Here is a 23,734-nt window from a genome sequence, read left to right as displayed (position 1 = left end):
AAAAGCTGCAAAAGATGGTACAAAGAAGGTCAGCAGAGGGATGACTTTCACAACTTGTACATGCACGATAAACCCATTAGGTGCTGGGAGACGACAACTGGGGAGCGAATTCATTGAGCTCCTAACAAGCAGAGTGAAAATTGCTCTTCAAGCACAGAGAATTAAATGCAGAGCATACAACTCCCACAAGTGTTTAAAAGGAAAGTTCAGGCAGAGATTTACTTTGGTTCATATGATGATGTCACCCCCAAAATTAACTGTAATTCAAGGAAGAAGAGCACTATAAATGTAGCAAATACGCATAGTGGGAACTATACCGGCATTATTAAATGTTTGAGGAAAAAGAATAAGGTTTTAAGATTCTTTCGGTTTGGAGATTGGCTTTCTGGGGGTGTAGGGTATGGTTTTTTTACATTTCATCATCACAAGATATGATTTTTAATGCACTCACCCCAACACAAACACTTACTGAAACAGATGTTTCGATTTCAGTTTTCAGATGACGTGAAGCATGATAAATTTTGATAGATGTATTTTATTATGCCCTGTCCCACTGAAAACCGTCATCTGCTGTTTCACAAGCAAAATATAGAGCAGCTTCATAATTCTACAGTCTGATATTGTAACAGGACTTCGGAGCCATAACCTATAGACATACTATGCAAAATAGCCAGTCTCCCCTACAAAGAATTTACATGTAGTGTGATCAGTTCATCACTTTAAAATATTTCTCATTACAAGCTCACTTAAAATTAAACTACATAGAATGTAAGAAATATGCTCTGACAAATAGTTCATCCTTGACTTGTATACATCTCCCTTAATTGCCTACATCATTGGCTTGTTGTACCTCCCATATTAGCCACAAAAGCATCACTGCTTACTATGTATTTCTTCCCCAAAAGTGCAAGATTTCCTATACAAGTAGAACAGCAACCAATGGCAGAGTAAGAAGCTCATGAGTATAATAATCATCTAAGAGGCTGTGCCATCCTGACACGTAGAGATGTCCCAGGTACGACATTGACCAAGCAGTCACCTACAATGGTCAGACTTCTCTGCTTAACTTCCAACAAGGGCAAGACAACTCTCTGAAAATCCAGTGTCAGCTGTTGCTCTAAAACAAGTGCAAGCATAAAAGCAGTTGCATGTTTCAAGTCAGTTTTTACAAGAGTCAGATGCAAGATACTGTAACCCATGAATATACTGAATTATCAAGTTATGTGTCAAACTTTCAGTCACAAAAGGGTAAAAAACCCATTCATCTGATTTAAGAACTAAGACTACCACCTTGTCCAATAGTACTTATTAATGGAAAGCTATTTTCCAGTTTAATCTCAATTACTCTGCTTTCAGGTATGTAGCCAAAAGATATTAAAACGGCACAGTGAGACGGTTTTAAACAGTTTATACTTGAGATTATCTTTCCAACTTCCTTTTTCTTCTAAACATGCAGAACCGAACGTCAAAAGCCTGCATTTTTGTCGCCTTTTTTCGACTTTATTAAAAGCAAATAGATTACGTATCCTTAGCAAGCTCGAAACAGTTTTAAGTGAAGTTCAAAAGATCAGAAGTGTTTTATTAGTCAAACTGTGACTCCATGAAACTTCAGTTTACTTTCTGTTCTCCAAATCTTATGAAAAATGCATGATGTGAAATTAAAAGGAACAATTTATTTACAATTATAATCTAATTACAGCAGGCATGGAAAGTATAACAGCAGCATAAGACATTCTAGATTGTTTTTAGTTCTGCAGTATTATTATACTGAACAGATTGTATTAATTTTTAAATTAATTTCTCTCAAAAAATATCTGTACAAGTAAAAATGTGATAAGCATGCTTGCTTTCAAATAATGAAGCAAGTATTCAATGTTCTTAATTTGAAATAACTTGAGCATAAGTGTAGTTAAAGATCTTTGGTTGTCTAATGTTGAGTCCATTCCAATAGCTACACTTTATTAACTATTTCATTAAATAAAGGTTTCCTTTCTGAAATCATCTCAGTCATTATCAAACTAAAACTCATCAAAATAATTTAAGCCCTATGTAATTGTTTCCTCAACATGCACAAAAGCCAGCGTGAAACATCGTTGTGCTAAACAATAAACATTTCACCTTAACTATTACATACACAAGTAAAAAAAATAAAAGCAAAATCCCTTCCCATTTCACTCCTGGCCTAAAGACACCCACTTTGTCAGACCCATATTCACATTCCCTCCCCGGCCCTCACCCCCCTTTTCCTCCCTAGTTAAACCACGCACCTTTGAAAAAGGCTCAGGCTGAACAAACTCACCTTGAACTTGAAATTCCACAAAGGGATCAAAGAGTAAGAGTGAGAATTAGAACTAAACACCCTCTTGGAATTGTGATCGCACAGCAGACAGATCGGAAACGCTCTGCCATCCTTTGCTGTTGCTGCTGGTATTCCACACACCGCAATGTAAAGAGGCTTCTCCGTCGGCTGCTCTGTCACTCCCTATCAATAGGTTCCTCAAACAGTTTCACAGCTACCACTTCGCAACCGGCTGCTGAAGGAAACATTCAACTGCCGGCTGATTAGATAAACTTACGGTCAGAATCCAATTTATGCAATTTATTGCGCACCCTGAAATAATAAAAATCAAACCATGCAGTTTCATAACTATCTGTTTTCTGTCTGCTTCATTTCGAAGTTTCGGGGGAAAAAGGTAAAGTTTTAATATTGTAACATTGCTCTGTTTTCACACCACTATAAAAATCAAACCCAAGCCCCCAAAACCTTAAACACCCTCCATAAGCCTCAGAGCTTCCCCTCTATTCCTGGTCACAAACCAAAGCGCTACAACTGATGTCATCAGGATTGAAGTAAGTCTTACAAAGGTGTGGTGTATACAATGGAAAAGTCACAACAGCAAGAAGGTTTTGACTTTTTGCCCGCTGCCTTGTATCCCATGTGCTCTTCACAACTCAAACTGACCCCTCTGCTCCCCCTCCCCGACCTAAAAATGAGAATGTTTGCCAAAACCAAGAGAACACATCTCCTGATATCATCCCATTAATCGAGCCAGTCTCAACCGCACAGCTCTATAGGTGCTCTGCCAACATCACACCGCAATTCTACACAAAAAAATTCACTAGTAGCAATTGGAAATTATACACTCCATAAAGACAAGCAGAAGTTGTAAGGGAGAAGCAGCCTGGTGAACCAAGACTGAAGATGAAATGTGTTAAACCCTTATCACTACACTAACGACAAAATTAGAGGGGGAAAAAAGTGTTAGATTGGCTCACCCGCAGGCCTGTGTCCTGCAAACCAAGCAGAACCAAGAGTCAGTAGTGAAGTTCCTTTCTTTTCCTTCCTAGCATTTTCTTTTTTCAATAAGACACCATTCTATATTCTCAGGTAGAGAAAATATAGGGGACAAGAATATAAAGAAGTAATACAGTCATTACAGCCTTTTTAAAGCTGCCGGCATGTACATATTTGATGTCAGAATTGCCTCTATTTTCAAAGGCACAGATTGAAAATTAGGAAACATATTCCCAAATACAAGTCAAATTCCAACTAGAATTTAAAACAGGAGTTTAAAATAAAAATTCCTACTTTCACTGTTCACATGTACGTGGATTTCAACAGACGGTCCCACAATTTTGGAAACCCCAGATAACCAGTGATGGCAGCTGAATATGTGCACTTACCACACGGAAGCTACAGCTCCCGCTGCCAAATTAGATATTGTTTTGGCATATAATGGAAGAAGTTTCAGCCATCCCTGCCAAACCTAATTGGGGCTGAAAGCTCCCGGGCAGAGCCAAACTGTGATCATGTTAAGGTGCAAACTTACAGGTAACGCTGTCACTGATACCACTCTTCGAGCATTAACAAGGAAAGCCACCAAATCGGTCTCCAAAACCACAGCAATAGCTTTAAAGATTGATACATTTTAAAAGCGGAAAGAATAATTATTTGTGCCTTTGGTTATTAAGTGTCTTCTCTATTTAAGATGTATATTCTTTTGATTTAGGATTTTTTTGAGCTGAAAAATGTGCGAGAATCTCACATATGCTGAGGTTTCTAACTTTACTTGTCCTATTTGTTTTTGAAAAGCTTAGCTACTTTGATGAGACCAAAGCAATCCAGAAACACCAGTCTGTAGTTGAATTTATTGACACTTACATGCTTCCTATAAAAGAGAAGATGACGACACAAATGGAGATAAAGATCACCATCAAAAAAATGGACTTAATATCTCAATTAAAACCATCTGGAAATTCACTATGTTATGAGAAACCACTTGCAAGGCTAAAGGATTTTCTTTCTCAACTCTTCAATGCTCACACCATTGTAATTTCTCTCAGATAATCTCAAAAACGCCGCCTGCAAAGTTTGTTTCTCTTGTATATCATTAAAAAAACTATGATATCATATTTATGTCACTTGTCCTCTGTGTGGAGGGCTTTCATACTTGAAGTAGATGTGCACGTTACAGTAAAACAACTGTGGAGCTTTTTGGTTTTGCCAAAAGTAACAAAATCAAACATAGGCACAGCCTTTTATGTTTTCTATTATTACTAATCACACCAAAAACAACAAAAAACACCAAGGAAAGGATCAAGGTGCAACACAACCAGCGCAATTTTCGCAGGAAATCAGTCACACAAACCTTATTAAAGCTCCTACAAATATCTCACTCTAAGTACTTCAAAAGACAATAAGCCATTATATTCGCACCATAAAACTGTGCTTCTCTGCTCTACTTAAGAAACATAAGCATCAGAAGGACCGGCACCATATTCTCAGCATAAACACTGCAGTTCATATAAATCTGTTTTTCTGTAATGGTAAGAAAACAACAGGAGAAAGCAAGGTCTGCATCAACAGGGTGGGTTTCTTTTGCCTAAACTAGCTGTTACTTAGACTTCTTTCAGGTCAAATAAAAGCTCAGAGACGTCAGCTACCATAATTTAGCACAAGCTCCAGTCCATATTAATCATTTGACCAGCTCAACGAATTCCGAAAGCTCACCTCCCACCCCCGAATCCCTCCATACCTGTCCCTGCAAGGTGACACGACCCCGGTCCTGCAGATGCTGATGAGAAACCGAAGAGTGCCAAGGATGGATCTGGCTTGGAGGTTGTGCCCGAACGAGGTCAGGTGAGGGTGTTACTGGCTGTGGGGTGATGTGGTGGTCCAGGTCATGCTCCAAAACATGGCTTGTGCTATCCTGAACAAACGCAGAATCGTCGAACTGCGGCAGAAGGTCCTCCTGGAGGAGGTCGTCTGGGTCAAGTCCCGTAAATGGTTCACTGTGAGTCTCGACTTGATGAAGTAAGTTGTCATCTAAAGACGTAAAACCGTTGCTTTCTATAGGATCAGTGAAATGGCTTATCTGAGAAGCAGAACCAGCAGAAGCTGGGAAACTAATATTCACAGGAGAGAGTTTTGAACTACTAAAGTTGCCCTGAGGATGCGCAGAATGCAACATTTGAAAACTATTTGAATTCAGCGGCGTACTAGGATTCAACATGTGCTCCGTCGTTTCTTGCTTGGTCCCTGTTTGAGATGTAAAGGCATCGCTTCCAGTGAAGTCGGAGATCGAGTGTGTCTGCTGGCTGGTAGAAAGAGCTGTTGTAGGCTGAAGAAGGCTGGTTGGAGAAATGTGGTTGTTAGAGTAAGAATAGGGAGATGAAAATTGTTGGCTATTATTGACAGAACACGGAGTAATAGTTGGGGACTGTCCATCAAAATTTCCTTCTTGATTCCCACAGAAATGTATCGAAGCACTCGCAGCTTGAGAAAACTGCTGAACGGACAGAGGCTGCTGTGAAGTGGATGGATTAGAAACCGCAGGCGGGTGGTTAACACTGACTCTGTGAGACGTGGACACGTTCACTTCCATGAAGTCTTTCGGCTGACTCAGAGCATCCTGCGCCGCGCCGCTCCTGCTCTGTGGCGGCCGTAGCGAGGCACACTGATGCTGCGGTTCGTTAGCCTGAAATAAGGCAAAGTCATGGTGTGCTACAAAGCTTTTGTTTTGCTGCATAGACTGAGAATGTCCTTGGTGAAAGGGGGACCCATTTTGATTGGAAACGGTCGTGGCAGTTTGATGACCCCACATAGGGCTCCCATCGGCCACGTCTGGAAACATCCCATTGGACTGGTTTTGCGGATGAATTGGTGAACAACTGAACTGAGAGTGCGGCGATAAGACATTGTCAGCGGAGCTGTTAAAGGACTGATTTACTGAGTGAAGTTTCAGTGAATCGTACTGACTCAGCTGATCAAACTCACTCATCTTCTGTTGATTTTGAGCATCTTGCACATGGTTCAATGAGTCTATGTGCAAAGGTTCAAATTCTGCACCCAAATTCAATTCATCAACAAGTGAAACAGGTCCAGGTTGAACAAAGGCATCATCTGACAAACCTTCTAATGTCTCACTAAAAAGATTGGCATCATCAAAAAAATCCATCATAGGATCAGTCATCTTGATAGGTCTGTACTGCTTTTGCTCTCAACTCCAAATGGAGTCAATTTTGGCTCTCTGCAGTGAACAGAAACAAATGACATCCAGCGGTCACCACCTTATCCACGGCATGCCAACATCCATTAGTGCTTCCGATGAAATGTTTGTCTTAAAGTGTTAAAGCATCCTATAGAAGAGAAGAAAAAAGAGAGAAAAATTACTTCCACGGCTCTCCTCATCACTTGTTCACATCCCCAGCACTTTTGCAGATTTTTGATATTTTGATCATGTCATTACAGTTTAGTTAAAGCGCAAATCAATTAAGTTATTCTTGCTTATACTCCATGCTCTGTGCAGCATTTATCACTTCTGTCCTTTATGTAATTAAAGCAATGTTTGATGTTTTAAATGTAATGGTTTCACTTTTTCATTCAGTTTGTTCTATTACCTAAGCACCATTTCGGATTCTCCTTCACCATTTTCAAAGAATTACCAAATTATAACAGAATTGTGGTTTTAGTTTTCCAGAATTAAGATGTAAATGTAGAACAAAATCATGAAATACACAATATTTACACAATAATTCTGTCTGTTTAAGCAAGAAACTTGCGAGATTATAAACGACATTTACAAACAAAGCTACCTTGACTTCAGTAGGAAAAGATGAGTTACTCTGGTTCTTCTATTTAAGTTGCATTAAGTAAGATTCTGAAAAACTAAGTTTTATCTCGCTTAAAGACATGATTGAGCTCTTATTTAAAGGAAGGACAAGGGGACGAATACAGTGACACAGCTAAAGATAAGCACATGAAAAGAACTACCTTTGGTTCAACAACGGAATTTACACACTTACGTAGTCTTGAAACACAAGTCTTTTTTATTTATTCATAGTATCACTGAGTGATCACCAATTAATTAGCTTCCGATCAGGGATTTCAGACAGCTGAGGAAGATGGTTAGTTTAACTTTAGCCTAAAAACTTGCACATTCCCAGTGTAATCAAACAGAATGGGAAATGAATTAAAATGTCTGCCTGGTATTTAACTCTCCAAGTAACCAGTAAGCCTCTAGAATAGAATAACAATCACTTAAAATGAGCATCTTCATGGAATAATCATTCCTTTATCCTGTCAGTCCATATATCTACTCTGAAGAAAAAGGGAAAGAAAACAGCCACAGCTTTTAACTCCTGCCCCTACTATTAATAGTACCAATAGTAAAGCTTCCTTTCATGCTCTCCCTCTATTTCAATTGCAACTCTTCATTAATGAACTCTCCTAAGAATATAATGAGTAGAGAACTCTTCCAGAAATGGACACCCTGGAAATGTGAAATGTTTTCTGATGGACAAGGCTTGGACTCAACCCATTAAGTACAAAGTATCTTGGACATGCTGATGAAAACCTGTTCTGCCTATACTCCTAGTCTAATGATCGAGCATTGTGCCCATAGTCAGAATAAAGCCTAACCTAAACTGATCAACCTTCTTGAGGGTTTGGAGATATACATATATATATATATATATAAATAAAAATACATAAAACTTCTGGTCTACACAGAAGAAGGACAGACAGATCCTGTATCACAGTGAAAGACACCAACTAGTGACATCTCCCAAGTACTGATTGGTATGAGTGTTAATTACTAAGAGTACAGAGAACAATCATGCTGTAAAAAAGACAGAGAAGCTTAGGAAGCAGACAGCTCAGCACAGCAAAGCAGTTGTAGATTCCAGATGATACATGTACAGCTTATTGCTTGAATTTAGGACTTCCTACCATCCCAAGTCTAACATAAAATAGACTCCATTATCTTCCAACACTGATTAAGTTGTGGGCTTATGACTAAAAGCAACAGAATGATGACTTTCCCGGTATCAAACACCTTCCAACAGAGGATAAACCACCATCAGGATCCAGGCTGATTATGTGCAGGATTCTAATACAGTTCTCTCTCATCTCAGGATATTTCAACTCAAAAGATAAGTCAGGGGAGAGCTATTTTAGCTGAGAGAAGACAACCAAGTCAGATTAAGCACGAGGAAAGAATATCGTAGACACACAACAGATGATCTAATTAAAGAAACTTTCATCTGGGGAAAGATAGACAGAAATGGTGGCAGCCATGTGTAAAATGTCATGTTCAGGCTATCAAGGACTCCACTGCTAAAAACTCACATTTGAAGCCTGTATCAATAAAAGTTCACATATTGAGACTGAGTATTAAGAGCTCAGCAGGCTGCATTCAGCTCCTCGGTTATCCCCAGACATAACCCGTATTTCGGCTTCTTTGCTCACAACCCAACAAACACTTTTCAGCTTAGTTTTTCCTACTTTCTTTCAGCATAAAGAAAAAAAGGAGGAAAGAAGAGACATATAACACAAACTCTCTTTTAAAATGCAAAGGCTTTATAAAACAAATGGTAGTAGGCATGAAAAGGAACCAAACCCTGAAGATGTCAGCTCCACTTCAAGGATAAAGACATGTAGATGGATGGATGGCACAGATGAACTTGCAAACTGAGAAATTTGAAGGTTAGATACATGAGAAACCTCTCCCAGCTAATTAGACCTATGTAAATCTATTATGAAGAAAAGAAAGGTTTTCTGTAAAGAGAAGATCATGCAGTTAAAAAAAAAAAAAGAGACAGCTTGGTTTTTGACCAGAGAAATACTTTAACCCCTCCCTAGTAATTTTCTTCAGTGTCTACAAAATTCATCACTTTTTTTTCAAGTTACAGAAAAGCATAACTTGGAAATTGAAGGATATCTGATTTAGTGGAACCAGCCTGTCACACCAAGTCATCTTCCAAATTTATTAAGCAATTGTCCTTTTTGTTTCTCTCCGCTACACTTGAATCGGAGAACATCAGATGCTCATCTTGCAAACTGTGAGGGCATACGAAGACAAACTGTGATGCATTTCTGAACTTAAGTGGTACACAAGTACCATTATTCTGTCCCTTCCTTGAAAACAAAAAACAACCACACAAAAAACCCCAAACAAACAAGCTAAAAAACCACAAACGAAAACCAACCCTACCTCCTCACACTCAACTGAATGAAACAAAAAAGCTCTGACAGGAAACTTTTTACCTGCTTTCTGTAAGTGATTCCTTCTCCATGTCCTTACCTGCTCTTATATAGTATATGACGGCAGCTACAATTACATTTTAATGCACTTTTATCTGGGCTTCTCCTTTCCCAAACAGATCTGTGGTACCAATTCAAACTTTGGATTGGCTTTTACCTTCAGCTGCTGGAAAAGCATTCAAGGAAATCAACGTTTTGAAGATTTTCATCTATTGGACTGGACAACTACCAGTTTAACAATGCAATGGCAGCCAGTGCTTTATACTAACACTTCCAAAATATTTCTCATAGATAAGCTCCTATTGGAGTTGCATTTTAATCAGAATGGAGAAACTAGTTTTGAATCCCTACTCAACAAAGCAAACTACAGTGAAGAAGTAGAATGCGTTTAAAAAAAGAGAGAGGAATAAGAACACTTCTGTCGTCCTCAAAGAGGAAAATCTTTGTTTTGTATAAACTAAACATTTCACCACAAATGATCACTGTTATTTTAAGTAATTCCATTGTACTTACTTTAGATTGTTGTAAAATTTGCCATCTTTGTGCCCCCTTACACTGAGATTTTGCGATGAAGTTACACTTCTTGTAGAAACTAAATTAATTCTAATACTGTGTATGTCTACATTCTCTACCACTATTGTATACTGATTTAATACTCATCTTCACCCAGCTTAAAGTTTGCAAGATGCTTCTACAACATCCATGTCTAAGAACCGCTTGGACCAATTCTAACCAATCAAATGAGCACCACAGAGGTACAACCCGAGGAAGCAACTGGAAGGCTATGGATGCGGTACCCGAGTTGAAGAAGTTACTGCCCCTATCAGCCAGAACGGTTTCAACAACTGTAGAACTTTAGATTGTAGAACTGTAGAAATTTAGACTTTTCTCAGTGTTATTTTGTTGTTGTTGTTTTTTAAATATAATGGAATGATTCTTCTCAGCATTGAGTTGCTCCCTTTGTATTTTCAACTCTCAACTTTGTACCAACCAAGCTGAACTTATGCAGGAAACTAAACAACAGGAACTATGGCCACTACTACTACAGGGTGACCACTGTCTAACAGGTACCTGACAAAATCACACATCAGACTCACTATTCTGAAAATAATAAAAAAAAAAGTTTGTTTTAGTTTTTGGTTTATTGGGTTTTTGTTATTTTGTTTCTTAAGTGACATGACACTTTATAAAATTAATTACCAGGAAACATCAACAGTCTCCCTCAAGTTAAGCTGAAACACATTTCAGGGTTCGCCATCTTCAGATACGCTAAAGCACCTAAAATTTCAATAGCAAGTGGGTTTTTTTCAGATTGCCAACTGTATCATTCTGTGTCTTGCACAAAACAGCATTTTCAGCAAGGAGTATTAAGTTATTCTGCAAGCATACTTAAATTGGAACAGGAACATCTCCCAGGTAGTTTTGTTTGGTTTTGGTTTTTTTGTCGGGTCACTATTTATTAAACTGAACACCTATATTTTCTTTAATTTACCAGTTCTTAATGGCAAGACATCAATTTTAAATTTAAGATCTAAAACAAAGTATTAGGACAAGTGAAATGGTATTAAAAGAGATCTTACAAGCCCAAGTGCATGAAAAACCACTGATCTCTGCATAACCCACGTTTTTCATTGAAAAACAATGTTGTATTCTGTATGGTCTAGAGCTGTCCTTTCACTCACAAACAGGATATAAACCTATTGTTGTTCCTCTTAACCTGCAAAAGCAGCTTTATTGTACTGCTACCGTAATTCTAACTTATTTTTAACTTTAAGATATTTCTCAGATTTTACCTCTTATATTCAAAACAACTTAGAAATGAAAGTGGCTCCACTCGGCCCAGTTTGGTTCCTTTCCTTGAGCGTGTGCAACAAGAATGAATTAAGACCAGAGCGCAGTTTGGAAACAGAGATTTCACATTAACATGGTTGATGCAACTACTTACAAAAAGGCAAAATAAATAAGTTAAAAACAAAGAAACTTTCTCCATTTTGATTGTCCATCAGAATTTCATAACAATCCTTCACTCCTGTCGGAACGACTGACCAAGAAGAAATAGCCTGAAAGTCTCAAAGAGATGATCCCCTTTTACACTACCTTGGCATGCGGTAGATCTGGGTTATAAAAAGACAAGCTATAGTTAGACAGAAAGAAGGAAAGATTTATTTTATGGAATACATTAAAAAAGAACAAACACTTAAGAAAACAGAATGGAATGAAGACATCTAATTTTGCTTTCAAAAAAATGAAGTGGGAGTAGCAGTAAAAGATAATAAAAACTGCTGAGGTGTTTTATTTCATTAATTGCATAGCTGATTAGTTTTGATGAAATAACAACGGGAAACAAGCTGCTCTAGGTATAAGCAACTAAATCAGGTGAAGATTCCACACATTACCGTGACATGCACACTTATACACTCTGACAGACTGAGAAGGGGTGAGCACAGACAGTCATTAGTAGGCAAGAGTTTTACATCGCACGCTCACAAAATGAGCTGGGTTGGTTGGTTTTGGTTTGGTTGGGTTATATTTTTAGGAAAGCAATGCAACCAGGCAGAACAGACTTGCTTCCGAACAAGAGATCTGCCTAAGAGACTGAAACAATCCTCCTATTTGCTAAATCCCATGTAGCATCCAACAGCGCACCAGGTTTGTGGCTTTGGCTGATGTGCCCGTCGATGAGCAGAGGGAATGCGGTGTCGGAAGAGGTGGAAATACAGGATGCTAAAAAACAGCCACTGAAAAAACCCATCACTTGTGCACAATATTCTGAAATGACAGTGATGCTCCCTCTCCATATTAAAAACAAAAGATAATTACACTATCATTATTTGTCAGCTTGAACTACGCATAAAGCTTTAGCCGAGTTCAAAAAGCTGCAGTAAATTAAACAATACAGAAGTTACTTCCCATTGACACGTCAATATAAATGATATTCTATTATAGATTTAAAGATCAATGTACACATTAAATTTAAAATGCACAGAGGGACAGCACAAATTGCTCAAAATCCCAGAAACGTAGTAAAAAACCCAGAACTTCCAGGAGAAATGAGCTCTTTTCTTCCCTAACAGAAAGGAATAAGTCTTTGTACAAGAGTGCCATGGTATCTGTAGCTAAATATGGACTGAAAAGGTGCATTTTCTCCTATTGGTATCATTAAAATTAGGAGAAAATTTGTTTGGGTAGTTTGTTTCATTAAATTAAAAAAACCACATCCAATTATATACATAAATATGCATGATTTTATTTTAAAATTGCTTTCTATTGGTATGCATTTATAATTATTTTTGAGTAATGAGCCATCCCTTTAGTAAAGTCATACCCTCAACATACTGGTTTCGTTTAGAATTCTATACTGCTACAGAGTTCACAGACATAAGGATAAATACCCAAAAGGTAACTCAAGTATGTTGCATTTTGATTTGAAGATTGAGAAGAGAAAGATTTGAAACGGATGGTCTTCAATTAAAATTGTTATGGTCATCCATAAAAGTTCGAGTCAACCAACGTGACCAGTGATACTTGGAAAGAAAACTCGTCTTCCAATGCAACTACAGACACATTTCTACCATTCTCCAAGATGTTTGTGTTCACTGCGAATGGGACAGACACCAAAGAGAAATTCTATCACAGAACTCTCTGTATGAAGCAGTATAATATCAGAAAGCCCCACAGCATATGTTTGGGCCACTTAATATAGTTAAGAGATCCGCTTTAACATCAATTTTTAACTCAAGGTAAATTTACAGGGTGTCTAAACTATATTTCAGCAAGCAGTGCTTAATATATAGAGAGAACACATGGCAAATTCTCTAATGTATGAAGCAATCATGGGGGTTTTTTTAGAGCCCTACAAAAATTAAAAATACTAATAGCATTTAGAAAAATTCATATTTTCTAGTGAGATTTTTGAGGTTGTTTTGTTTCTGCTGTTTTGAACTGTGGGTGTGTAATAACACAAAGTTTCTTTGGATTAAATATGTTTTATATAATTGAAAAAACTGTTGGTTTTTTAACTGCACAAAATTCAGATCATTTCCTTTTATTGCGTTCCAGGATGGAGTCTCTTTCTCCCCAAAACTCCAAATTCAAAAGATGTATGGGGAGATGCACGATTATGGCCTGTCGAACTGCTATATATAGGAAAAGAGATCTCAAATCACAGACCAATTTTTACAATATTTACCTATATACCATGATGTTTCCCTATCTGTAACACTAAGAGTGATTTAGTTAGAACACAGATACTTAGATATATGAATTCCAAAGTTAATTCTGAGCTAGCACACGCACCTAAAGAACCCTATACTACAAATGTACCTGATTAACCTATAAGACATAAAAATCAGTTGCTGAAACATTCTATATTAAAAATCTATCACAAGATATTTAAGAAAGGGGGCCAAGTCAAGATAAAAAATATCCTTACCCATGAATATAGAACACATCTCTTTAATGAAGAATTAAGGAGCTCAGAGATGTGCTTTAAATCCAGATGGATACCTCATCATTAGAGACCTGAAAAGGAAACATGGGAAAGTCACACAACCACCAACTTCAGGAGTATACATTCAAATGCAATAATTTAAACCCAAAAGCGTAATAGACACCATCAAAATAAAAACACCAGGATTAATGTCTGATAAATAGGCAAAGCCAAGTGCTCATATTGTAGGACCACTGGAAAACAACCCAACCCTACAAACCTCTAAAAGAGAAGGATCCTCTGCCAGAATACCAAAAGTTTTTGAGCAACTTTAAGACATAATATTAGGACTAAAAGAAAAAAAGGTTTTGAGGTTAGATTTTGAACCTGCCAATGCAAAAAGCCCCACAGATATTCTCTTTTAACAGCAGTAAGCTGTTCCACACTGACAGACAGACGTGCCGATCACAACTGACACGGCCCTCCAGGGTGTGACAGGTTTATCCAGTCCTGGCTCAAATTGAGGAGCTCTCGGTTCATCTGGAAGAGGCTTCAAAGCATTGCTCGATTGGAGGGAAAACATGCATGGGGGGAAAGTAAAGGCTTCTAGGGCCTGTGCGTAAAAGCCTCAAAGCAAATAAAAACACCCTCTGACATTAAAAGACAAACAGTTAGTTTATGAACTCACACGCTGTACCAGTCCGTTTCTCCAAAAACAACGCGACCCTTTCAAAAACACACCTGTTCTCTCCAAGGCACAGAGCAGCCTCCAGTTCCAACAAATACAGACTTCCCTTTCCCTAAATACAGTTTCTTGGTGACAAACTCTCAGACAGCTTTGCAAGAATATTAATACAGTTCAACCTTTAATCTTTATTAAAAGATACAGTTAGAGAATAGACTGCCTTAGCTTATTGAATTACTTGGTATATTGCTTTTTGTTCTCTAACAACGATAGCATCTATCACTGCATTAAGAAGCAGACCTTCACACAAAGATTATTTCTTCTCCTCACATCTTTGAGACAATGTTGTAACATGTCAAAGACATAAATTGGTTATAACAGCTATCAAAAGCCTGCAATGTTCCAGAAAAAAAAATATTCAGTACTAATTTGGTACATAAATTATCAGATTTATTCTCCTTTTACTATTCAGTAACTTTGAGACTTATTCCAAGGTTGCTAAACCATCTCTGCTGTACATTAATAGAGTGACTTAAATAATATGCAGAGATTTTTCTCTAATATTCATAAACAATAAGCATGTGCCCAAACACACACAGATGAAGGCTGCGAAAGTATTTCCAAATTTGTTTGCTGTCTATGTGAAATGACATGAATTTTATATCAGAACAGCTACCTTTAGTTCTTGGTTATTCAAAAGATAGCTGTTTTGGATCCTTCCTCAACTGGATTCTTTGTGAATCCTCAAAACAAAGAGAAAAAAAGATGTTTCTTACTCTTTAGGACAGTGCCCACTTGCTTGAACAGCTTCCAATATGGAGACAATTGCGGAGTACTTAACAGTTTGAAAAATCCTATGTTGAAAAGAAGAAAACAACATATATAACTAAATATACATTTATCAGATCTACAATACATTGTTCTAAATGTAAAATACAAGAAATACTTGACGCAGCAGAAGAATCCCTGATGTTACACTAAGTGCCAAAGAGAAATACACACAAAAGGAACTTAAGGCTTTCTTAAGAAGCAAAGTGGGAACTATCTCAACAGATTCTCAAATAAGCTTTACTGCCTGTGAACTTTTAATTACATATATATATAAATATATGTGTGTGTATATATATATATATATATCTGTTAAATGAGATATGGTAAAAAAATCGTTCTGTAAAGTCTCCTTTGGAAGAGAGTCTTAATGTCTACTTTCAAATTGGGAAAATTTACTGATAAACAACAAAGTTTATATGCTATTAAACAGAACCAGAACTAAATTTCTTATAAGCATTCCTAGATATACATTAAGCCATCTTAAAAGTTTTATAAAAATTATCTGCCACAGCCCAACTAATACAGTTTCTTCATTAAATACCGATAGAAAAATACACATTTCCCTAAGTGCACATGGATTTCCTGAAGTTCTCGATGGCATCCTAAAGCATCACTAACAAAAACTTTTGAACAATAGTAATCTCAGCTTATACACTAAACCAGAGACTTTTATATACCTTAGCGTAACAGAAAATAAACTATTCATTTCAGTTAGTTTAGAATAACTACTTTGCCCCAACTGGTATTTTTTAAAACATCGCTTCATCATTTATATTTTGTGGGCATTAATTGCAATAAAGGGACAACAACAGTACAGAGAATGATATCTTAATTTGCTACAATTGATTGTGAGCTAGAAAGATGCCAAAAGTTTGGAGAATCTTCTTGAAAATAATAAAGTTTATCCCCTGGTCAGTTTATTTCAGTGAAAATAACTGTTAGGAAGTCCAGGGCTTTGGCCACAAGATTAGTGAAGGAAGCCATACTAGTAATTAGTTTGGCTCTTTAAACATCATTGTCATTTTGCTTCTCCTAAGTGCCTGTGAAGAGTTTAATAGATTTCAGGACTTGAGTGAGTTCCTGCTTATTTTGCTAATACAGACAAAAGAACTTCCTAATGTTCTTTCCTTCAGGTTTGAATACCACTAAACCAAACGTCAAGAAATCTGCCCACAATTCTTAGCGTATCTGTACAGAACACGAAAGCCTCTTTTTGCTTTCTTGAGTTGTCAAAAGAGTTAGAACAACATATTTACTGTAATGTATTTGTAATTTACAGTTTACAAGTCACGAGAAAGACAGTTACTCAAGCTTCTTCGTAAGTTTAAAAGAAAGTCCTCTTGGGTGCTGTTCAGATTTCTGATGTAAGCATTAGGGTTTCTATAGTTTAGTCATAAATTTCAGCATTACACCTTAAATTAGACCTACAAACCACACTTCTGAATTCCGGTCTCTTTACTAAGGAACTACATGTTGCCATTTTAAGATGTACAGAAATATTTGCATTGAAAACCAGAAAAAAAAAAGAAAAAAGCCTTCTCATTTTCACATGTGGCCTAAACCAAGATTTCATTATAAAGCATCAGAGAAGCCTTCACAGCACAGTCCTCTTTCAACTCACAATCTGATAACACACCAACTTCCAATAATTCTCATGTTCTGGCCTGATAAGCATCTTTGTGAACTACTGCGAGTTTATAATCTGGGAAGTAGCACCAAGAAGAACGTGAAGGATCCCGTCTGTTTTACAGATGCCTGCGGACCACGACCCAGGAGCATAGGCTAACAGAGCTGAAGAGCTGACACTGACAGCAACGAGTCTCCTCTGCAAATAGATGAACACAATTTCAAGTCTCGACAGAACCAGATTAGGATCCCGTGACAGTAGGCGATGGAACAGAACACGTTCAGACTTCCCACTCCAAACTACATCAGCTGGCACAAACACCTCCATATATAACAGAAGCCCAGACCTTTCAGACAGGCTGTATACAATTCTCCTATTTTTTTAAGAAACTGTTTCTAAGGAGAATCGATATGAAAGTCTCTCTCCAAAAAAAGTTCCTCTCAAGCACATGTTAAACAAGACACTTGGAGTGATTTGTTCAATATACTCCTCTTAAATTAGAAAACCAATTAAAACTGCTAATAATTCAAGCAAAACAACATTTTTTCTCTTGTTTCATGGCTTCCAGCACACTCAGGACGCGTTCCTGAATCCACCTGCAATAGACAAGACACTCCAGGTGACTTCTGCTATAACATCAATACTCTGCCACAACACCCTGACAAAATGGACTTGTTAAAAACTTCCCCAGTTCAATGGGACAATTCCCATGTGTCCCTCAAGGGTATCTATGAATTGGTACTTCAAAACATACCTAAAAATTTGGTTCTGAGGCTAAATTTTAGTTTAGCTTCTGAAAACCAGCAAAAACACTTCCAAAACTACATGTTAATACCAGTAACATCATATTATATGGAATCAGGCCCATTGTCCTACCCAATGCTGTTTTTAATGCTGGAAGCCACTAACTACAATGGCTTTACTACAGGGTAACTGAAAACAAAAATATATCCTATTGAATTCTCAGATTTCTTCTAACATATGGAATATCAGATGGGTACATATTCATGCCATTATACAGACATAATGTTTCTTGAAGCTTAAAACCTTCTTCATTAAGGAGTTAAGTTTCAAACGTAATAAAAGCATTTAAAGCCATTTGCAGAACACATTTTGGAGAAATTTCTGAATTTTAGTGACCAACATAAAAGAGTAAACCAGCCTTTTAATACTGCTCATGCAACACAAGGAGAAGCGTCCAAGAACACACTTCAGAAGGAAATAATTTGGTAACCAGAGTCTCTACATTCTGCAATATGACTCAGAGAAAGAGCAAATTCAAAAATTACTATTTGTCTTCAGGAAAGGGATGGGAAACTTTTTCCCATCTTCCTGCAAATTTCAACTGTTGATTTAAAATTGAAACAAACACATGTATCTTGAAAAGAGATACACACACACTGGTGGCCTAAAGACATTAATATCTGGTATCTCTTTGGTCATCTGTATGAATGAAGTCAAAGGTTGACACATTTGCTCACTGACAGATGCCACATCAAACCAATATATTTCTGTAGAATTCTGAGTTCAAAAAAAATGCTTCCTCCCTTGTAAATTGTTTCTTGCAGCTCAGAGAGTGAACATAATGTAGAGGCACCTCTGAAAGGGGAACTCGGTTCCAAGGTGCTGCCACAAGCGGCCTTTTACTTGATCACTAAAGCACGAGGTAGCTGTGCATCCATCTGAATACCGCTGTAGATACGTTTTGAAACAACTACTACGATGCTCATGTTTCCAAAGTCAAGCTACAGCTTCACTAACCGCATTGTTAACAAGTGTTTGATTTAGAGCTGGGCTTCTGCAAGTTTTCAACACTGCAGTTACTCAAAAACACGGTCATTGTAAACTACATTATATTTTGTTCATGTCATACTTCAGAAAAAAAATACTGCTTAAAAAAAACCTCTCTCCTCCCTGTACTATTGTAAATAAGTCACATGTTCGGCCTGTTGACTTTTGGCCAGCTTACTCTCACATTTATGAATTGGCCAGACGGATAAAATATGAGAATCCTGCTGTTTCTTCAGCCAAAGCAAGAGCTCCAAACTCTTCCCGGTGGTTGTTGTATCAGCAAAAGAATCACTTCTTAACATCATGATTTCTTCTGCTGAAGGGGAAAGAGAATACTTCAATAATATCCTAACATGTTTCCAATAATGCTATCAAATCCTGAATGTTTGACTAAATAAACAGATGGCTTCTCCACAACCCACTTCTGTGTACACAGGTACCCACGTTCCTGAAGCACCGTTTCTAACTACAGGAATAACACCAGGAAATACAATGAGAGTAACTACGCAAGCCTGAGTAAGTGTGAGATTTCTACGTGTTAAGTTCACAGCTCCATAGCTGGATAGAAGCAGGACAATTAAAAGGACACATATAGACAGGTCAGTGGAAGAATATAAGGTATCCACAAAACTAGTTTGGTTAGAAAAGAAACTGAGCACTGAGGGTTACCTGATTTCAGTTAAACACAGCAGAATATTTCAGTAGGATGGTTTATGAACAGAAGTACCAAACATAACTGAGACTTTAGGTCCTGCACCTAGTGGTGCAAAGTAGAATACTGCAATCCAGTGATAAATGGGATCGTGCCATTCAACTCCATCAGATCCAACTTATCCTCATCCTTAACTGCATGAAAACTATCAAAGAAAGACAACCATGCAGGGTTTGAAGACTTATGTCTACAAGACTGACAGAAAAGAAAAAAATGCACTGTAAGGAAACCAGACCCGTAAAATATATAATTGTCCAGCTTACTGTACTTTTGAAATGTTTGAAGGATACATACACTTTCTGTATCGGGAAAACATGTATTGCCAAGTTGAAGCATACACACACAAACTTACAACTAGCTCCATAAAGCAAGTAAGAACCGAAGTGCTTTATTTACTTTATGCACAAACAAGGCAATTTTAAAGCAGCATGTCAATCTTTTTGTTTCAATCTGCCTGCATCACTAACTTGTCTCTCTCATAAAAGGAAACGAATGAACAATGCCTGGTTTAGTAGTCTGTAGTCTCTTAGTAGTGGTTCATGTCATCCATCTATAAGATAACATCACTAAAAAGACTTTTTAAAAAGCACACTGTGCTTTCTTCAACATTTCTCCATGACTGAATTCTTGGACTAATCTTCAGGAGCACTCAGCACCAGCAGCTGATGTGAAATGAGTAGGTGCTGAGATTCCTCAAAATTCTTAAAAAATTTTAAGACTTAAAATTCAGGTTCTTTTTACAGCATAAATGACAGCTTTGCTCAGCATGAGATAAGTTAATACATCTTAATCATGAAGAGCATCATAAATGCTTATAAATAGAACTACTTGGTTAAGCACAAACAAGTTAGCACAAAGTAAACCAGCGCAGATACATTGTAACTAGTTATGTATCTGCCCTTATAATCTTTTGAATGTAAAATAAATTGATATAGTTTACCCACCAATGATGGGGGGTTGGGGGGAACGAAAAAAAAGAGGAAGCTACTTCACATTTACTTTAAGGTTAAAGTTGACAATAGGTAGTAAGTAACCAGAGTTGTCGGTATCTGAAGTTCACATCCTACCTCAGTTCCCACTAACTTCTCTGGGTGCCTGTGATTTACACACAGGGCCTGACATACAGATCCTGGAATTCATTAACTTTCAAGAACATGTGAATCAATTTTTTCTCTTTGGTTTACAAAAACTGGGCACTGAAGTCCATGGTGCTTTGGAAGCCCCATCTGCCAGATGCTGGAACAACGAAAAGTCATTATTAGCTGGAGGCGTGAGGGGCTGGGGATGGGTAGAAACTTTATGAGTAGGTAACACCAAAAGATACTAACCACTACTCCTTCTTTAACAGTTACCAAAGGATAAGAACAATTATTAATTTTAAAGTGCCTATCTTGCTAAAGAAACTAGCAAAAAGTTGATCTATGCACTAATAAATTAAAACTCAGAGCCAGGCTAAAAAAATGATATTGCTCAAAGATGACTGAACGTTAATATCCTGCCTTGAATGCTAAACATATTTATACTTGCATATAAATGATTACATGTAAAAAAAAAAAAAGTGAAATAATCATTCTACCTCACACCTGCCAAATGAGAACTTGATGGTGTCAACTGACACAGGTTTAAAAACAGATGCAGAAGGCTCTCAGGACTGATGGGCCAAGTTTTCCTGAGAGGAGGATTACTTTTTACTGCTACTTCTTACGAAGTCTCAAAGAAGGCACAAGAGGAGAACTAGAAACCTTATCCCTTTACACAGATTGTTATTTTGCCCCCCGTGAGCATGTATAATAAGACAAAAGGGTTCAGATCTCTTCTGCATAAGGGTGGGAGACTGAGCTGTATTTTTTTACACTGATGAAGTTCAACAACTTTCATGAACTGAAGCAAGTTTTTAGTTGCTAAAGAACCAAGGCACTTATGATGCGAACACAGCGAGGAGTGCAAATCATTTCTTACAAACTGAAAGTCAATGTCAAAGCTGTACAGACAAATGAGATAATTTTGGACTCTTTTCACCTGATTTTCATCCCCATTCACAAAAAATTGTGTGTGGAGAAGCAATGTAGTGGTTTTAACATTTCAGTGTTTTAAGCCTCAGTAGGAAATAGCATAATTTCTCCACTTCACTAGAATAAAGTGCTATATACATACAGTAACGAGCTAGTGTCAAAATCCTCTCCTTGTCATCTCTGAAGGAATTCAGTTTGTGGCCCTACCTTTAAAATGCCAGTCCATAAAGCCCAACCTTGCCCTTTCACAGCCAAGTCCCTTTTGAAGCCTCCACCCATGCAGTGGAAACCTGCAGCCACATGTTCTCCTCACCTCAGAAACCCTCCAGCCCCAAAGGACAGCAGCAGCGTGGCATCTCCATCCCTCCAAGACACACCTCACCCTGTGTCCACCCCCCCCGTATTCCCTTCCCCAGCTCCCATGTTTTCTGCTGTCGTGGATCCAAGTCAGTGGGCTGCCAAACTCAGCTCCTCCTTTTCCCACTGCTTGGCTTTGCCTCACAAAATCACCTCAATTCCTCCCTCTGCCCACCTCTATTACCTTTTGTACGGAGAAACCAGGTCGAACATTCCCACGTCCCTGTCTGGGAAGGTGCCACATCCCCTCCCTGCCCCACAGCCCCCCCGTCCTCGGCCACACAAGGTGCTGGGGATGTCCCTGCCCTGCCTCCCTCCGCCCAGCCCTCTCCTCCTGCCGCCTTCTCGTTGAGGGAGAGACGAACATCCAACCTCCGGCTCCCCCGAGCAGGAGCCCAGCCCTCTTCCCTTGGCCCTGCCATCTTCTTACCTGCAAGAGGCCACGGGCAGGACACGCTGCCTTCACCCCCACCCGCTACCTGGGGAAGGCCCAAATCCCTCCCTTCCAAACTTTACCCCCCCCCCCGGCGGCCGCCCCTGGGCCCCGCGCCGCCTCCTCCGCCGCGCTGCGGGGCAGGGAGGCCGGGGCGGCGGGGACCGCATCCCCGGGCGCCCCCGGGAAAAGCTCGTTTCGCCACCGCCCCCCTCTCTCCTCCCACCTCCGCCGGGGCCGGCGAGCCGGTGTGGGCGAGGGGCGGAAGCGGGGAGAGCCCGTGCGGCGAGCAGGCCGCGCCGCGCCGGCCCGAGGCGGGAGGAGGGGCGGGCAGGGCTGCCGGGGCCAGCCGGTGTCTCCGGCACCTGGAGCGCGGCCTGCTCCGGAGGCGGCGGGGAGCAGCCCGGCGCTCCGCACGTACTCACCGCCGGGTTCGCCATTACGCGGCGGCGGCAGCGCCCGGAGCCGCCGGCGCTGCCCGGCAGGAGGCACACGGAGATGCCCCGCGCCTGACAGCTCCCGCCGGGGCGGCCTCGGGCAGACGCGGCGGCTCAGAGGCGGCGGCAGGAGCGGCGGCGGCGGCTTCCCCTCCCCCGCGCGGGGATTCCCCCACTCCCCCCCCCCGGGCGCCCAGGGAGCCGCTGGCCGAGGGCGGCACTCACCGGGTGGCAGGCTGGCTGGCGCAGGCCGGGAGAGGCGGGCGGCGGTGGAGCGGGGAGGGCGGCGCGGCGTGCTGGGCTCTCCTCCCCCCGCCGCCCACCGCGCAGGCAGGCAGGGCGGGAGGGGCGGCCGTGCCGGGGGGCCAAGTTTCACTCGCTCCGCGCCGCGACCCCACCGGCCCCAGCGAACCCGCGGGGACGGGCTGGGGGGCACATTTGCATATTTGTCACCCCCGCGCTGATTGGCCGCCCGCGCGGGGGCCGCTGACACGGCGCCTGGGGAAGGGAGGGAGCGGGGGGGGGCGGCGGCGCGGCCGGCGGGGCCAGGAAGGGGCGGGCGGACGGAGGCCGCGGGCAGGGGAAGGGGCGTGCGCGGGGAGGAGTGAGCGCGGGGGCGGGCAGGGGAAGCGGGAGCGTGCGAATTTCCTTCCCGAGACACCTTCGCCTCACGCCACAGCCCCCGCGGGAGGGGGCAGCCCTGGCGGGGGGGGGGGGGCGGGAGCCGCCGCGGAGCCGATAAGATGGTGTGTGCGCGGCGGGGTGAGCCGATCCAATATGGCCCCCTTCGCTGGCAGAAGCCAATCCCGGGCGCGGTTACTCTGGAGGCTCCGGCAGAGGCCGGGCCGGGGCTGCCGGGCAGGCCCCACGGAGGAG

General features: G+C 40.2%; 1 protein-coding gene across 11 annotated transcripts in view; it reads right to left on the bottom strand.

The window, feature by feature from the left end:
* The window catches only part of CHD9 (chromodomain helicase DNA binding protein 9), a 92,517-nt gene extending 69,171 nt beyond the window's left edge, over positions 1-23,346 (bottom strand). For 7 of the 11 annotated variants that reach the window (XM_065848706.2, XM_071814471.1, XM_071814472.1 and 4 more), the window contains exons 1-4: positions 23,084-23,344; positions 15,435-15,512; positions 13,977-14,065; positions 5,037-6,639 (exon numbers count right to left, since the gene is read on the bottom strand). In XM_065848706.2, the coding sequence (XP_065704778.1) occupies positions 5,037-6,473 (1,437 nt within the window). In that variant the 5' untranslated portion in view covers positions 6,474-6,639; positions 13,977-14,065; positions 15,435-15,512; positions 23,084-23,344. Of the gene's footprint in view, positions 1-5,036; positions 6,640-13,976; positions 14,066-15,434; positions 15,513-22,846; positions 22,962-23,083 lie in introns of those variants that run through there. The other 4 variants (XM_071814476.1, XM_065848700.2, XM_071814468.1 and 1 more) reach the window with 4 other exon arrangements.
* Positions 23,347-23,734: the final 388 nt, after the last annotated feature.

Source organism: Patagioenas fasciata, chromosome 13 (assembly GCF_037038585.1).
Source record: "Patagioenas fasciata isolate bPatFas1 chromosome 13, bPatFas1.hap1, whole genome shotgun sequence".
Taxonomy (NCBI): domain Eukaryota; kingdom Metazoa; phylum Chordata; class Aves; order Columbiformes; family Columbidae; genus Patagioenas; species Patagioenas fasciata.
The sequence above is the reverse complement of the archived record's forward strand: the minus strand, read 5'-3'. Positions and strand labels throughout refer to the sequence as shown.